Source organism: Phyllostomus hastatus, unplaced genomic scaffold (genome assembly GCF_019186645.2).
Source record: "Phyllostomus hastatus isolate PE091 unplaced genomic scaffold, TTU_PhHast_1.1 phas_scaffold_1674, whole genome shotgun sequence".
In the NCBI taxonomy this organism is placed as follows: domain Eukaryota; kingdom Metazoa; phylum Chordata; class Mammalia; order Chiroptera; family Phyllostomidae; genus Phyllostomus; species Phyllostomus hastatus.
Window position 1 is genome coordinate 27,216,876 of NW_025334011.1, and position 18,876 is coordinate 27,235,751.

Sequence of the window (18,876 nt, forward strand, 5' to 3'; positions counted from 1 at the left end):
GTGGCTCAGTGGGTTGAGTGTCGGCCTGCAAACAAAAGGTCACAGGTTCAATTCCCACTCAGGGCACATGCTTGGGTTGTGGGCCAGTCCCCAGTTGAGGACATGGGAGAGAAATTGATGTGTCTCTCACACATCGATGTTTCTCTCCCTTTCTCCCTCCCTTCCCCTCTCTCTAAAAAGTAAATAAAATCTTAAAAAACAATTTTTTAAATTTCAAGAAGAAAAATGAGTTCAGACTTAAGGAACATATTTTCTTATCAGTGTTTTTTCTCCCAAACACTGAAGTACTTCCTTTATCAAAAGTTTATGCAAAATCCTTGGAGGTGATTAGAGCAGTTTTTACCTATGGCATTGTTTTGTTACTATTGAAAAATGGCTGTTCATCTTTAAGGGTAAATAAGTAAGCCCTTGTGAGGGAACTTTTGAACTTTGTGTGCAGTTTAGTAGCCAGTTATGCAAACTTTGATAATTTGATTACTGGCCTCATAGTGTTTGCACACAATAGCTGGATAATGAAGCACATTAAAGTCCCGGTACAGACATATCCAAATTGTGTTTGCCTCTAACCTCAGAGGCTCTGTGGCTGGAGAGGTGAAGATTGTTTTTTTTATTGACTTGTCATTCTGTGAGTTTGCATTACAGGCCAAGCAGCTCATGACCCATTCTGTTTATGTCACTGTTTTGTGGTGGGTAAACAGGTAAAGAAATCCTGCTGAAAACCCTTCCTTCTGCACATTTTATGAATAACGCCAGTGTTTATAGCAGTTAGAGAACTCTGATCAAGTCCTCCAAAAGATGTAAGGTTAGCAGCACAGATCCATTGCGGGACACAGCTGTGGGTGGTGTTGGTTACTCTGCAAGACTTTGCTTCTTCAACAGAAAGCGCTGGAGGAGAACTCACTGTGCAATTAAATAGGAGGGAAAAAGTGATACTTCAGGTAGGAAAATATGGCCAAGCAAAACACTGTTTAAAAGTATGCAACAATAAAGCTTGGCAAGGAAGGCCAATAGGAATCCAGAATTCCTTTTAGTTTACTCATAAGTTATGAAGAATTATGTTATACTGCTTACCTATTTTTACGTGACATTCAAAATTGAAAACATAATAAAAGGATTGTACATAAACTGTATATCCACTTACCACAGAGGTAACTTAGCAGCTAAAATCAATAACTTTCAAACTCTACTGAATTTTCTCATGAAATTCAAAGGAGTTGAAAAAATATGTCACTCTAGTGCCTAAATGATACTAGTCTAATCTCTCGGAAACAGAAAATTAGGACATGTTTTGTCTCATCAACACTGAGGACTCACTTCAGTGTTTGTCCTTTTGCCACTCAGAAAACTTGAATGACAAATATTTATTTTTAAAAGAGTAATTTAATGGAATTGGAGAATATTAGGCATTTTGGAATGATTATTTTATTGAGTTATTTTCATCCAAATGTCATTTCTCTAAATTGAAAAATAAGATATATATAATACAAGTACATGTTTCTGAGCTTTCAGGTTCTGCCCCATAAAATGAGTCAACAGTCTGTTTATATCCATTGGCTATATTGCTAATGCTAAGCCATTCTCATGGGCACCATTTGCAGGCCTTTTAAGTGAGGGAGAAATCTAAGAAAAATAGAAAATGAAAGAGGACTGGAAAAGAGTCAAGTAAGGCAAATAATATTCATTATGTGTCCAGTATAACTTAAAAGCATTTCCAGACAGCAGTAACGATGACACCTTCATCGTGTGCTAGTACTTTGCATTGCTGTGGTAATTATTCTTGGTCTGCGAATCAGAACATGGATGACAAATTAGAATCCATGCTGGTAAACAGAAAGCTCAGTGGTCTTGGAATTCATAAAGTAAATAGTGTGGAAAGAAGGTAGGCAGGAAAGAAAAGGAGAAATTGGCCTATTTTAAAACATTTTAAACAGATAAAAATATTTAAAAGTAAAATATTGTTATAGAAGCATTCTCTGCAATATTAGGCATTAAGTTTATTCAAGTTGATGAATATATGTTAAGACACTGTTTAATACCGAAAATAATTTAAAGACCAATATGACACATACTTTACTTCCAAGAAATGTACTACCTAATGCAGATGGCAGACAGTTATGCACATAATTGGGGTACAGTGCAACCACGGACATTATATGTCTTTGAAAAGACCCAGCATTCTGAACAAACCGTAATATTTAAAGGCTGTTCAAATTTATGATTTTAACTATGTACACACTAGCATAGTTTCATGGTATTCTCCTCACTTGATCCTTATTGATCACTGTTATTGATGATACACTCAGTTTAGATACACTAATGGAGCAGGTTTTTATTTAGTTGGGATTTTTATTCCCCAAGTTTACAGAAACTATAGTCTTATTCAAGTATAGCATGCATACATACATACATACAGAAAAATAAACAAATCATAAATGTATAACTCAAACCATTGTTTAAAAATCCCCAGCAATAGTTTAGATATGTATATTGTGACAGGTCTTTTTAATGTATTCATTTTTTATTAATTATAGATAAACCAAAAGAAAAAAACATCTAGAGGCCTACCGTATAGAGCCAATTTCTGGACATTTTGGTGTATTTAAAAAAAGATTTATTCCCTGGCTGTTGAATTGAGCTCAGGCCTGTGAACCAAAGCGTCACTAGTTCGATTCCCAGTCAGGGCACATGCCTGGGTTGCAGGCCAGGTCCCCAATAGGGGGCATGCAAGAGGCAACCACACATTGTTGTTTCTCTTTCCCCAACTCTTCTCCTCTCTCTAAAAATAAACAAATAAAATCTTTTTTAAAAAAAGAAGTAGAAATAAGTAGTTACAAAATAACCATGGTGATGTAAAGTACAGTATAGGAAATGGAGTAGCCAAAGAATTTATATGCATGACCCATGGACATGAACAATGTTGTTGAGATTGCCTGAGGGAATGGGCAGTGCTGCATGAAGGGGAGCAAATGGGGCAAAATTGGGACAAGTGTAGCAGCATAATTGATAAAATATAATTTAAAAACTTAAAAAATAATACAAATAAAAATTGTTAAAATAAAAAAAAATTTAGAGAGACATCTATTTGTTGTCCCACTTAGTTATACATTCGTTGATTCATTCTTATATGCGCCCTGACTGGGGATCAAACCCGCAAGCTTGGAGTATTGGGATGGCACTCCAACAAACTAAGCTACCCAGGCAAGGCCAGTGATTTTTTTTTTTTTTTTTTTGTCTTTTCTAAGTGAACATTCTTGTTTGCTCTTTTCAAAAAATGAATCCTATTCTACATACATTCATAACCTGTTTTGGACAAATCTATTGTGTGTGTATCATCTCTTCAAATGACAACATGTTTTGTTCATTATAATTTATTTAATTAATTCCTCTTTTGGGGGGTATTTTAAATTTTAGTCATTCTAGTTTTTTTATAGGTTTTTTTGCAGTTGTAAACAATACTGCAAAAAAATGTCCTTGACTGCCTATCTTCGCATAGCTATCTTATTTCCTCAGGCTAGATTTCCAGACGTGGAATTGCTGGTCAAGACTTGGACATTTCTAAGGTTTGGTCATCATTCAGAAATGCTGTGCCAACCACCCCACCCCTTCCCCCATCTTGACAACACTAGTCTTGTCAGTCTTTTTAATCTTCACCAAAAAAGGTATTTTCTTGTGGTTTTCATGTGTATGTCTTTGATTATCATGAACATTTGAACAGTTTTTTTCCTGTCTATTGAATGTTTGTGTTTTTATATTGTGTCACTTGTGTGTGTCCTCTACTCATGTTTGATTAAGAATGTTGTTAGTCTTTTTTAAAGTATATTTTATTGATTATGCTATTACAGTTTTCCCAATTTTCCCCCTTTATCCCCCCTCTGCCCTGTACCCCCTAGCCCTCCAGCTTTCCCCCCTCTTCGTTCATGTCCATGGGTTGTACATATAAGTTCTTTGACTTCTCTGTTTCCTATACCATTCTTAACCTCTCCCTATTTGATGATTACCAACTATGGTTCTTATTCTCTGTACCTTCCCCCTGCTATTCTTCTCCTACCCCCTCACTGAAATCCCTCCATGTGATGTCCATTTCTTTGATTCTGTTACTGTTCTAGTCATTTGCTTAGTATTTGTTTTCGTCATTGTTGTGTTGTTTTTTTTTAAGATTCATTTGTTGATAGTTGTTTGTTGTCATTTTGCTGTTCATAGTTTTTTATCTTCTTCAATTTCTTCAATAAGTCCCTTTAACATTTCATATAATAAGGGCTCGGTGATGATGAACTCCTTTAACTTGACCGATAGCTCAACTGGAAGAGTCATTTTGTTTTTGATTTGGGAGAAATTGTTATGTAATAAGGACTGAGCCCACTGTCATGTATGTTGCACATAATTTAACTTGTTTTGCCTTTCTCCTATTAACTTTGCATATGATATCTTAAAGATTTTATACAATCAATTCAGTGTTTCCCTTAATGGTTTCTACTTTTTTTTAATATATTTTATTGATTATGCTATTACAGTTGTCCCATTTCCCCCTTCACTCCCTTCCACCCTGTACACCCTCTCGCACCCACATTCCCCCCCTTTAGTTCATGTCCATGTGTCATACTTATAAGTTCTTCAGCTTCTACATTTCTCATACTATTCTTACCCTCCCCCTGTCTATTTTCTACCTACCATCTATGTTACTTATTCTCTGTACCTTTTCCCCCTCTCTCTTCCTCCCACTCCCCTGTTGCTAACCCTCCATGTGATCTCCATTTCTATGGTTCTGTTCCTGTTCTAGTTGTTTGCTTAGTTTCTTTTGGTTTTGTTTTAGGTGTGGTTGTTAATAATTGTGAGTTTGCTGTCCTTTTACTATACATGTTTTTTCTGTATCTTCTTTTCTTAGATAAGTCCCTTTAACATTTCATAAAATAAGGGCTTGGTGATGATGAACTCCTTTACCTTGACCTTATCTGAGAAGCACTTTATGTGCCCTTCCATTCTATATGAAAGCTTTGCTGGATAAGAGCTATCTTGGATGTAGGTCCTTGTCTTTCATGACTTGGAATACTTCTTTCCAGCCCCTTCTTGCCTGTAAGGTCTCTTTTGAGAAATCAACTGACAGTCTGATGGGAACTCCTTTGTAGCTTACTGTCTCCTTATCTCTTGCTGCTTCTAGGATTCTCTCCTTCATTTTTACCTTGGCTAATGTAATTATGATGTGCCTTGGTGTGTTCCTCCTTGGGTCCAACTTCTTTGGGACTCTCTGAGCTTCCTGGATTTCCTGGAATTCTATTTCCCTTGCCAGAATGAGGAAGTTCTCCTTTATTACTTGTTCAGATATGTGTTCAGTCTGTTGCTTTTCCTCTTCCCCTTCTGGTACCCTTATAATTCGGATGTTGGAACATTTAAAGATGTCCTGGAGGTTCCTAAGCTTCTCCTAATTTTTTTTGAATTCTCATTTCTCCATTCTTTCCTGTTTGGTTGTTTCTTTCTTCCTTCTGGTCCACTCTCTTGTTTTGAGTCCCAGTTTCCTTCCCATCACTATTGGTTCCCTGTGCATTTTCCTTCATTTCTCTTATCATAGCCTGCATTTTGTCATCTAATTTGCACCCAAAATCAACCAATTCTGTGAGTTCCTGATCACCAGTGTTTTGAACTGTGCATCTGATAGGTTGGCTGTCTCTTGGTTGCTCAAAAGGATGGGTTTTGGGGCTTTCATCTGTTCTTTGTTTGAGCCATCTAGCTCTGTTAATTCTTCTAGCTCTGTTAATTTTGCTTTATATATTTCGAGACTATATTCTTCAGGACATTCAAATTTTAACTTGTTTTATCTTTCTGGCACACTTTATCATAATGAAGTAAACTTCATTGTCACTGATAGCCCGTGCCTTACAGTCTGTTTGAGGGTATGACTGTTTTTGTCCTTCCATTCCTCTCTTCCTGGCATCTTACTTTCTGCCTTTCTGTGGATGGACAAGTCTCATAAACAGCATAGATTTGGGTTTTATTATTTCACCCCATCTGACCACCAAATCATTTAGACCATTTACATGATATAATTATTGACATTTTGAGTTAAAACCTTATTGGAGTTTTCTCTTTGTCTTACTGTTTATGCTTTCTCTCTTTTTTTTTATCAGATTGGTTATTTTTTATCATTCAAGTTTTCTCCACACTGCTTTAGAAGTTATACATATACTGTGTTTCTAATTTTTACATGGTTACCCTAGAAATCATCACATTTAAAGTTAATACCTGTATACCTCCTTCCAGGTAATAGAGGAACACTAGAATACTTTAGCTCAATTTACCCCTCCTGGTTTATATACTATTATGCCTATATAGTTTATATTTTTATAATTCCACAGTGTATTATTATTGTTGTTTCCTCTAGCCCAGGACTCCCCAATCCTCAGGCTGTGGACTGATGGAAGTCTACCTCCTGTCAGGCAAGGGGCGGGTTGGGAGCTAAGTTTACCTAAGCTCAGCCTCCTGTCGCCCCGCCCCATCCACCCGTCTTCAGGAAGCGAATGCGGAAGAGGTTGGGGACCACTGCTCTAGTCGATGTCTGTTTAACTGTACCAACATCTTTATCATTCATAGAATCTCAGGTCTTCTGATGGGATCACCTTCCTTGTCCAGAAGTGCTTTCTTTAAAACAGAGGTGGTCAAAGTGTGGTGCATGGGCCTTGGAATGCACACTTTTTTAATAGTTTGTGTGATGAAGTGCAAAGTAATGAAGTAGGAAGTACTCATAAAACACCTTAACTTCATACTAAAATATGCGAGTTGTTTTGAGGAAAAACACTAGTGTGATTAAGTTGCAAACTGAACTAGCTGCTTTTCTCACATCATTTTTACTTGAAAGAGCATCTGACAAACAGTGGTTATTTAGACTTGGGTACTTGGCCACCATTTCCTCAAAAATGAACACAGTAAGCCTATCATTTCAAAGAAAATACTCAGAGTACTTGTTATAAGTTATAAAATTTAAACTTTAAAGTAGAAATTAGGATTTTGGAAAACATCATTACAAGTTGACAGCTCCTTGGTACATTAAGAAAATTTTGATGAGATGGATGGTAACATCAACAAATGGGATTATTTTAATATTGTACAATAAAACATGCAAGTTTGAAAGATCTCCATAATTAAGTCAACCAACACTCCAGATGGCTGCTGTGTGATATTACAAAATTGTGCGATGGTAAAAAAACTATTCAAAGTGCTAAACATGTCAATGCATTTTAATGTAACAATATGAGAAGCTTCTTTATATGGTTTTAGATTGTACATTGCAGCCACCTTTTAAAAAACTACAACTTGTTGGCCCTGGTTGGTGTTGTTCAGTCGGATCGTCCTCCCATAACTGAAAAACTCCCAGGTCTGATTCCTGATCAGGGCACAACCCTAGCTTGTGGGTTAGAGTTCTGGGTGGGGCTGTGTGGGAGGCATGCAATCAGTGTTCCTCTCTCCCTTCCCCTTTCATGAGAATAAAATAAGTCTCTAAAAAACAAACTACCACTTGTTGCATTTTGAAGCGGTATCAAAGAAGAATTTACACAATTATCTGAAAAGCCCTTAAAATGCTCCTCCCTTCTCCAGCTACATATGCTTAACATTAAAGAAATTCGCAAAAATATTAAACCGTGGCCAGTCTTCTCACAAAATAACCTTGTCCTGAAAAACATACTTACTTTTCATTAAAAAATAATTCTATCTGTTAACAGGTAAGGGGCTTATTAGTGCTAGTTTTAAATGAATTACTAGATAATTACTTTTTAATTTCTGCTTTAATTTTTAATATAAATACAGATAAAATGAATATAAATGTTCTTTGGGTTTCTCAGTAATTTCTAAGAATGTAAAAATGTAAAACGATATTGAGAGTTGCTACTTCGCATAGCTTTTAGTAAGAGTCCATTGGTGGCAAATCATCACGTTTTGCTTGTCTGGAAACATCTATTACATTCTTATTCTTGAAAGATGTTTTCAAAGACAAAATTTATTTTTCTTCAGCACACGGAAGATGTTATTCCGCTGTTTTCTAGATTCATCATTGCTGTTGAGAACTCAGCTGTAATCTGTTTCTTCTTTTAAAGTAATTGCTCTTCCCCTTCCCCCTCTGGCTGCCTTAGAGACTTCTCTTTGTGATTTTTTGTAGTTTCACTCTGATGTGTCTGGGTATAGGTTCTTTTTGTTTATGTTGCCTGGGATTTGTTAGGCATCGTAAGCCTGTAGATTGGTATGTTGTATCACTTCTGTAGGAGTCTTGGATGTTTTTGTTAATATTTTGCCTCTTCCTCTTTCTCTCTAGAGTTATTAAATATGGACTAATTAGACTTTTAATTGTATTCTCTTTGCCTCTCAAGGCTAAGTTCTAGATAATTTCCTCTATCTTAACTATTCAGTTTCTAATTCTCCCATCCGTTAAGTTTTACATTTCATCTACTACATTTTTCATAACTATAAGGTCTGGTTTTGGGGGGTTTTTTTTCAAGTCTACTAAGTCACTCTTTATAACCTCTTATTATCTGCTGCTAATTTCAGTCTTTGCCTTTTATTTTTTAAACATTATAAGTAGAGTGGTTTTGTAGTTGGTCTAGTTTCTATGGTCTTGATGTGTCTCTTTATTTTGTCTGTTATTTTTTCTGCTTCTCCCTGAGGCTGCCTTGCCTTCCTTGTATGTTTGGATATCTTTGATTATATGCTGCTTTTTTCCTTAAATAATTATCTGCATTAATAATATGAGGTCTAGATTTTAAGTTACTTCCTCTTGCGATTTGTGCTGGGTAGCTGGGCACATTACTAGTCCAAGTGACTTTAAATATAGTGTCCTGGACCAGCACAGCTGAGGATTTATGTGATTCTGATCCATCTTTACCTCACTAGTGTAGCCCATGGGAGTCCTTAACATGGGGAGGACTATTGTTAGCCTTTACACTTTGAAACTTGTCCTGGGCTTTGAAACTTGTCTTGTTTATCAAAACCAAAGATCAGATTCACCTGAAGCACAAATGCCCTTGGGCAAAAAAAAAAACAAAAACAAAAAAAACGTTCTACCTTCATCTCTGGGTTCCTGCTTTATCTTTATTTTTTTTTAGCATCCATGTTTTAAACTATTATGGGTAACTGCCTCTACAAATAGGCTTTTTTTTTATTTTTAGCCTAATTATAAAAATAGTACTTACCTTATGGATATACATGCCATAGTAATAACTTTGAACTCCTATCTTATATTTACATGTAAGGCAAAATTCATTCAGTAAGCATCAAGAGTCGTGTAGTGTAGTTGCTCAGAATACAGGTTCTGACATCAGACTGCCTGGGTTTACGTCTTGGCTCTGCCACACAGTAGTCTGTACTTAATCTGTCTGTGCCTGGATTTCTTCATCTGCAAAAGGAAAGTAATGACCATGCTTATACCTCATTTGGTTGTTATGAGGATCAAGTGAGATGAGGCAGGTATCTATCATTTAGCAACATTTAGCATAGTGCCTGGTATGCAGTTGGCTTTCAAGTGCTTAGAACAGTTGGGTACTTAGTAAGTGTTCAATAAATATTCACTATTATTTGCTAGGCATTTATTGAGTGTCTCCTGCCCAAACAGGTCTTTGGCTACATTCAAGTTAGGAAGGTGGTCCCACACTTGCATGAAACAAGTGAAGAGCAATTAGACAGCATTAGATATCTGCTTACATAATGATGGCATTTTTTAAAAATAACGTAATGTTTTATAAACTTGTGATCAGAATAGCAAAAAATCCTGCTTTTTAGTGGTGGTGATTTGAGAGACTGGAACTGTGCAGGCTGGTGATGATGGTGCCAGGGATTGTCCTGAGTACGATGCTGGTACTAACATTCTACATTTGGATGCAGCTTTTGACATGCTTCTCTGTATTCAGGTTTTCACTGGAACCCTCAGAGGCAGCTATATTTATTTCTACTTTGTAGATGAGAAAAGCAAGGCCTACACAATTAAGTGTGGGACTGTAGAAAGAGATAAGTTGGGGCAGTTATTTTAGAGAGCAACTTGAGATTCCTAGTAAAGGTGAAGGTATACATACCACGTGACCCAGTAACTTTATTTCTAGGAATATAGCCTTGAGAAATTCTTACACATATTTACAATTAAAATGTAACACTACAAAGTACCGTGTCCTGAACTCAGTAGGACAGTGGACAAAAACCCCTTGACATACCCATATCATGGAATACAGTTTAACAAGTACAATAAATAATATAAATCATATGTATCAACATGGATAAGTTTAGACATCTAACACTAAGTGGCAGTTTTAGTAGTAGATAAATTCTGGAGATCTGATATACAGTACAGAAATTATATTCAACACTACTGTATTATAAACTCCCAAGTTGCTAAGACTTGATCTTAATTGTTCTGAACAGAAAAAGAAATTATAATCATGTGACATGATAAAGGTGTTAGCTAATGAATGCCACTGTAGTAATTGTATTACAATATACAAATGTATCAGGCCGACACATTGTACGCCTCACACTTTTATGATGGTACTTGTCAGTTATATCTCAACAAAAAAACTAAATGAAAAGATAGTTGCAAGGAATAAATATACTGTGACATTGTTTATATAGTTGAAACATACAGTTGAGACAGTAGTAGTACAGTATGTTACATATGGCTTATGAGTACCTACAAAGGCAGGAAAAATACAAAGAACAAGAATTACAAAAACAGACCTGCCAGCCTGAGGAGAGGGGCTACTTCTGGAGGAGGGAGACCTGAAGCAAACATGGCAAAGGGCTAATGTCTGTTATCTCTACTACCCAAACTGACTATCATATTCTCTGTACTTGAAATGATACATAATTGTTTTCAAATAAAGAAACTTAAAAAAAAAAAAAGGAGGGGGCAGAAGAAAACAGTATAATCAAAAGACCTGCCACCCATTTACCCACTTCCTTTTTCTCTTTAATCCTGTTTCCTCATCTATAAAACGGATGGCAGGTCTTCTTTGAAATTGGTGTTAGGACTAGATGAGATGATATAGATAAAGTGCCTAGTATAATATCTAACTTATAGGCACTCAGTAAATCATATCTTTAAATGACTTACCCAAGGTCACACAGCTAGTCTGTGGCAGATCTAGAATTTGAACTCAGGTAGCCCGACTCCTTTCACCGCATAAGTTCTATGAATACGATATTGTTAATGAAGCGCTAGATTGTCACTGCCCAGCTCTAGGGATTGGTTGGTGACATCACCAGGAATGGGGCTAGAGCTGCTGTTTCCCCCTAGCCACACCGCACTCCTGCTACTTATTTCTCTCTAACAGTGACTCCGAATAAGTTGAGAGGTAAATGGGTGAAGGGTCTTGAACTCAGGTCTGTAACTATCTCTGAGCTCTTCCACAAAGTATTTTGCTACCAGAAGAAAGTTATTTTGTTTTAACGTTTTAAAATTTTAGTTTGATTCAACTGTCCTGTTTGACATTTCCTTTTCTCTCTTTTGTTGACAGTGTCATCAGCAAAGTGGTTCCAACCTCCGAGGCTAAGCCAGCTCCCTCCCTTAATAGACCCAAGACCCCACCGCCAGTGCCAGCCCCAGCCACTGTACCTGTGCATGTCACCCCCGCCCCAGTGCCTTTGCCACTCCTCGCACAGTCCACCGCATCCCCTGCTTTGATGCCATCTCCGTCTCCCGCCATCTCTGGAGCCGGAAGCTCGAAAGCCCCTGTCCGGAGTGTGGTGACCGAGACCGTCAGCACTTACGTGGTAGGCCACTTCGCTCTGTGGTGCTCTTCCCAAAGTGACTTCAGAGCTTACTCTTTTATCGTAACAGTGTTTTCAGTTAAACTGCAGTATCATTTGTATCATTATTGAATTTCAGAAGCAGTTTTTATGACTGGAAAGGTATTTTTCTTTGTATTTTCAAGCATTTGGCTAAAAAGTATTGTATTTCAGTGTTCCCATAGTTAGTCTCGATAAATAATGTCAAAACATTGTTTTTCTTTATATTGTTTTAGAACATGATTATATACATATATAGAACAATATCCATGTATAAATATAGACAGGAATAGTGATATTTAAATGTCACATGAAATTTCTTGATCTCACATTGAATTATTCACTTAAGAGTATAATTTACATGATATACACAGATCTTATGAGCCAGCTGCCGTTTTCTAAGTAACAATGTTAACTGAACTATTTCATTGGCTGGGGTCCAGAATACAGCAGAAGTGCACAGTAAATGGAAATGGACTTTCAGACCGCAGAGCTCCCGCCCCAGCGTGTCTTCGGAAGGCAGACTCGCCTCGTTGCGTGAGTCAGCAGCTACCATCACTCTGACCACCGAGTACTGCGTGGACTGTGACCCATCAGCTCACCGATGGCTCGGGTCTTCTGAGTAGACCGAAAAGTGGTGGGTTAGGGTCCATGACAGTTGTTAGAAATCGTGCAAGTATCACATGTCTTCAAGGCATTTTGGAGGGAAATAACAAATGATAACATATTGCAAGCACTATAATGATATAAAAGATAAAGAAGAAAATCTTGAAAGTATTGAGAGAGGATATAAAGACATGAAAAATCAACAAAAGTAGTAAATTGGCAATTCAAGGCAAAAACAGAAGATGGAGTACAAAAATCTATGATTATTAAATTGGTCCACTCAAGGATCGATTGGTGTAGTGTTTTACTGAGGCCACCTCACCCCAAGATACTGATCGGGAAAGATGATATGTTCGGCCTCCTCAACCTTCATTTCTTCATCTGTGGTTAAGGGGTTTATGTTAGACTAGATGGTCCCTGTAGTATGTCCTAGCCCTGAAATTCCTGATTCTCCAGTGGATGTTTTGAGCTAAGTCCTTGGAGGTGGATCAGGTTTACATAGACAATGCAGATGCAAAGCCTTCTGTCTCCTAAAAGACATTTTGTGAACCGAGGACAAGATGTGTGATTTGGAGGAAAGATACAGGCTATAGAGAAAGCAAAAAAAGCTGATTTTGTCACTGCACCACAGTGTGACTTTGCAACTGTCACTTACAGTGCCTTAGCTCTAGTTTCCCATTCTTAACCTGTCCAAGGGTTAAGATGATACACGAGGTAGATGCTTGGAAGAACTTAGTAACTGTCAAGTTTTCAGTGTTAGATATTAGGGATGCTGTGGCAAATTTCTCTGTAGCAGCAGAGTCACAACCTTCTAATTTCAAGAAAGGTCAACCAGTAGTAGGCCTGGCCATGCATGGCAGCTTCAGGACGAAGGATTCTGGGCCAGTTTTCTTTTCACCCTGACAGCTGGCATGTGCTAACTGGTGACTCTCTCCCCTTGAAATCAGAGAGGGCTGAGTCATAGATGTATGTAACTGCACACAGATATCTTTAGGAAGCTTTCATATGAACACGGTCATCTTTGTAGAGACTTTTTAAAACATGGCAGGCCTTAAAAAAACAACACATCAATAGAATGAAACATCCATGCCCCCAGTACACCCATTACACGCACAGAGAACCCTTTCTTTGCTGCCCATCTAGTCAGTGTTGTATTTGAAAGTGAAGGAAGAGACCATACCTCACAGACTAAACTGAATGAAATTTATGTGCTGCATTACTGTGAAAATGTTTGAAAATTAGCTTTCAGTTGTTGCTGTGTTTGAAAACCCATCATATAGTTGTTTCTTCCAAATTGGTCTAGTTAATGTGGAATTTGAGGAAGTGGAACTATTAGGGATGCTTCTTACTTAGAACTGTGAAGTTAACTCCAGAGCACACCATCTTTGTAGCAAAGTAAGTTAAAATGTGTAGCTCTTTGGCCTTACAAGTTCCTTATTTCATTTGCCCTTTAGTGATTGTACTTTACTGAAAATGTCATAAAGGGAATGGAAAGTTACTTAGTAACAACTCTTTTATATCCTTGATCTTATCAGCTAGTTCAGGAGAAGGGTTTGGCTAATGAGTAATAAGGTGATGCATGCACATTTGGCCGTATATATTAATTCCATGCCTGTGAATGTGACTGAGGACCTGACGTGTGGTTGAGCTCCACAGTGGTCAAAACCATCGGCTGTTACTGCTGTAAAGACCCTCATTATTAAGAGCTTCTGTGTTTACAATTGTTTTTAGGTAATGGTGGCTATAGGTCATATTTTTCACAGAAATTATTATATAATGCTTTGTATTTTACTACACAAAAGAACTTTAAATATTCATTAGAAATGTCTTATCACTGAGCACTCAGTGGCTATTTTTTTCATGTACCTCAGAATAGTGATGACCATGATCCTGGTTTTAATCAATTGTTAACCACTGTATTTTTCTTTAGTTTAATTTGTTGGTTTATTAGGTTCACAGTATAAAGCAATCACTTTTATCTTGCCCTCTTTGTTTTTTTTCCCCATTCTATATGTTCCCCCCCCCCTACCGCCCCCATTTAAAAACCTCAGATCCGAGATGAGTGGGGGAATCAGATCTGGATCTGTCCGGGGTGCAACAAGCCTGATGACGGGAGCCCCATGATTGGCTGTGATGACTGTGACGACTGGTACCACTGGTGAGTGCTCCCCTGGTGGGCCTGGCAGTGCCGCAGCTCCCTGGGAGGAAACAGACACCCTGCAGAGCAGATCAGCGACCTCCGGCGGGCGTCTTGGGTTGTCTCCCGTTCCACCACTATCCTGAGAATCGTGTGTAGGGCAAAATCAGTGAGAATGTAATTGATATTCATTTTTAAAAATCAAGAGTCTTTGGACTATTGTTATTCAGCCTAAACTCTGAGTATTTTGCGTAACTTGCATATCCTTGTAATGGAAAAGAAAGGAGATACAGGGGCCCCCTTTCCTTTCTTTCTCTCTTTCAGTAAAAGCTGCCTAGCTTGACAGTAACATTGAGATCACCCTTTGTAAACATGTCATAAACTGCAGAAATAAAGAGACAGGAGACAGCTTATCTGTTTTTTACATCTCTTCAACTGCTCCCCACTACTGAAGAACTACTACCAAAATTTATGCAAATAATCTCATTTTATCTTTAAAATATCAGATAAAAAAGATAGAAATCCACTCAGTCACATGATATGTGATAGCTATAAGATAAAAACAAAGCCATTGCTCAGAAGACTTATACCAGTCCTGGCTGAAAGGATAAATGAGCTAATTAATTTCTCCACTAGGGCCTATAAAAGGGGCATTATGTAATATAATCATCTGCTCACCCAACAATAGTGCTACATAAATGAGAGCCATTTGGCTTGGATTTCTGGTGAATATACCATAGACTTAAATTTTTCTTTAATTACTTAAAAGTATCTAAAAACAAGGAAAGAAAGAGAGAGAGAGAGAGAGAGAGAGAGAGTGTGTGTGTGTGTGTGTGTGTGTGTGTGTGTGTGTGTTTTGTTTATCTTAAGCCTTTTTTCTTGACATGTAGGCCCTGTGTTGGAATAATGGCTGCACCACCAGAAGAGATGCAGTGGTTCTGTCCTAAGTGTGCCAATAAGAAGAAGGATAAGAAGCACAAAAAGAGGAAACATCGAGCACATTGATGCCTCCTGCAGCATGGACTCGTGGCGTGGCCTCTGGGCTCCTGTCCTGCTGACTCAGAGGGGAGTCGTGCAGCTTGGCTGTCCCATCTACCACTAGGTTCCTTTGGATGAGGAATCTTGGACGACTGAGGACAAGAGAGCTAGACCATCCGCTCTGGATACTTCCCTTCTGGAACAGACTGGCCTGTGGCCACAGGGTGGTGTGATTGAAGAAAACTCAAGTACAGGTGTGGCCTGAGGACTGCCTGGCCTCCATTTTTCTATTACCAGTGACAAGTATTAATAAAAAGACCATAATCTTCCCTTTTGATTTTCTTTATTCTCCGCAGGGCCTTTTCATGAAAGTATTAGATGAGAAGATGATGTGTAAACCACCTTGACTATAATTTAAGGATGTTATCAGTAGGCTGTATACAGTTTTCAACCTCTTTCCCTCTATAGTAAGATAATCATAATAACAGAAATGAAAACTCCAGTTGGAGTATTGGTAAATATTTTTATGATGAAAATATAAGAAGCTTCTCCTCCCCACCCTGTTTTTAGTATTAACATGTAAAATGTTCAGGCTTTTGTGAAATATCTTATATTTTTTAAGAAAAAGGTTTCTATCATGTCCTGTTTGCTTTCATGCAAGTTATCTTTGTTAACTGACATTTTCTGTTTGTGTTGCATTCTAACTTTGCCCTTCTTGAAACTGCTGGTGTTCTTGTCACTGCTTACATATCATCAACCTGTATAAAAACTCTTCAGACTAGAAGATCTCCCCTCATGTAAATAATAAATATTTATGAAGTAGTTATTTTTAAAATTTTTATCGTGTTTAATTCTGGCTTTCTCTGAAATCCACTGTGATTTCAGCCATGTCTGTAATTACTGCTGCACGTAAGCAAAGAAGGCTAGAACGCAGAGCCATAGTTGGAAGTCACTGTCTGCCTTGCGCTGTGCCTGCACAGTGCCCAGAACACGGCGGGGAAAGGGCCCTCGCAGTTAGCAGGAAAACACGGCAGTTTAAATCTGTAGTTCACGATTTGAAATTGATTTGTTATCTGTTTTGTTTCTGTAAATTTCTTTGACTTACTTTTATTAAAGGACATGTAGATTCCCTGAAAGTTTAAAAAAAAACATATACTGTAGTATTTTGTGTTTATACTGTTTTATTTCTGCAAACCTGTTCATTAATTTTGTGGTTTAAGGCTGAAATGAAGACTATTATGAATTTTTAAAGAAAACTCATCAAATTTCAGGGTATCACAAAACTTTATTATATTGCTATACTGCCCACTATTTATTATATGTTATAGATGTCTGAGAGAGAAACCAAATATTTTATTTTTAATGTGAAACATCAAATTTAATTTTATTAGCATATTTTAGCAACTTTGGAATAAATATGGACTTTTACTTGATTTTGAAGTAATCCCAATTTGGGCCAGTGTAATAGATACCTTAAATGCTGGAATGCAGGCTTTGAGCCTAATACAAATATATTAATAGAAATTGTGATTTTTAATGCCAAGTAAATTGATATTAGTGTATGAATTAGTCATATTTTAAGACCTATTATGTGGTTAGAGAAATGAGGTTTTCTGCCTTGAATGTTAAATTGCAAATCAGTAGAAATGGAATAGCCCTTTTAAGAGTACAGTATTTCGTTGCCGTGCTTGTTCTAGAAGCCAAATTTTTCTATCCCTACAAAGAAAGCATCTATGTTGAGATACGTGTTTTTTGTTTCATTAATTTGAGATCATTCTAAATACTTTATACAATATTTTCACATGCACAAATATACCCATTAGTGTTTTTTGGAGAGCGAAGGGGGGTGGGGAAGTACAAAATAAAGATTATTGGCTATTTCATAGTTGGCTTTTCCATTTTCTTTATTTAGGATTTAGTTCCTTGAGGCATGGTCAGTGGATCTAAAGTTGCCACGTTTAAGTGAGCCCGTCATGCTACTGCAATACGAAAGGAGGCGCCTACATTTAACTTTGCTCCCAGTCCTACCGAGAGGCTTCAGCCCTTACGACATTGAAGGAATTTCAATCAGTTTGTCCCTTGCTATTTCATGGTTGCTTTCCTAAATCCAGTTCATGATTCTATAAATGGCCTTTGCAATAATAAAACCAAAGAATCATTTTCAGGGGGCTGGATAGCTCAAGGGATTAGTAATGGAATACAGAGCCTTTCACCTCTAGGTCAGTGAGTTGAATCCAGTCCAGGTCACTGGAGACCAGAGTTGCTACCATCTTCTGACTGTTCAGTGGCCTGTGTGAAAGGGACTGGTGGTCTCAGTCTCTACTGGATGGCTGTCCGTGCACCAAGTGAAGGAAGTTCAAGAAACTGCAAAAAGAAACGTGAAAATAAAACACCTGTGTTACAAAGCAAAGTGGGAAAGTTGGGTGTAGTCATTCTCCACAAAGTAATACTGGAGAAAAAAAAGAGTAGCTTATCAATGCCACAGACACAACAGAGAATGGACAGGATTCACTTTCCTTAACAAAGACAGACAAAACCCAAAAGAAAAGCCTGGTATTGGATTAGGGGAGAGAGACTGGCAAAGATGACTTCATCGGGAGAAAGACTTTAAGGGACCCAAGCAATAAGAAGAAATTGGGTTTTGCCCTGGCTGGTGTGGCTCAGTGGATTGAGTGCCAGCCTGCCAACGAAAGGGTTGCTGATTTGATTCCCACTCAGGGCACGTGCCTGGGTTGCAGGCCAGGTCCCCAGTAGGGGGCACGAAGGAGGCAACCACACATTGATGTTCCTCTCCCAATCTTTCTCCCTCCCTTCCCCTCTCTAAAAATAAATAATAAATAAAATCTTTTTCAAAAAAAGAAGAAGAAAATGGGTTTTGACTTTTGAGGGAGGAGGAAATCACAGAGCAGCAGGAATTTGAGGAACTACTGTGACTGAGAAAATTCGATGCAAAGGAATGGAAAGTATTTCCCTTTGGAGCACTAGAAGCCGTCCAGTTGTCAGTGAACCCGAGGACTGTTTTCACTTACACCAGCACTATTGCCTGACCTTAGCATCGATACTTTATAAAGGGACTTAGGAAAAAAAAACTGGCCTGGCTAGTGATTTTATTGGAGGAGGTGGCATTTAAGAAACAGATGCCCTCCCTCCCAGGAAACAGAAACTCTTCTGGTGAGATAATCTGCCTTCAGAGTCCTGTGTAGTTGGCAAACGTAATTTCTATGACTGACACGGTGTTTCTCTTCTGAAGGTGTCTGCAGTTAAGTACAGTGAGGATCTTTATCCTCCAGGCAATTTGTGGTTCCAAATGTCCCGCGGAAAATCAGAGGGTATCAGAGCATTCTGGCTTTGTCCGTTTTTTTTTCAGAGATAAAATACAGTGCATTACTCTCCCAGATTGCCTA

General features: G+C 37.9%; 1 protein-coding gene across 1 annotated transcript in view; it reads left to right on the forward strand.

Annotated features, from left to right (window-relative positions):
* Positions 1–17,953, forward strand: part of TAF3 (TATA-box binding protein associated factor 3) — a 168,806-nt gene extending 150,853 nt beyond the window's left edge. Inside the window, exons 5-7 of the mRNA XM_045858073.1 lie at positions 11,481–11,736; positions 14,409–14,515; positions 15,385–17,953. Of these exons, the coding sequence (XP_045714029.1) occupies positions 11,481–11,736; positions 14,409–14,515; positions 15,385–15,499 (478 nt within the window). The 3' untranslated portion in view covers positions 15,500–17,953. The remainder of the gene's footprint in view (positions 1–11,480; positions 11,737–14,408; positions 14,516–15,384) is intronic.
* Positions 17,954–18,876: the final 923 nt, after the last annotated feature.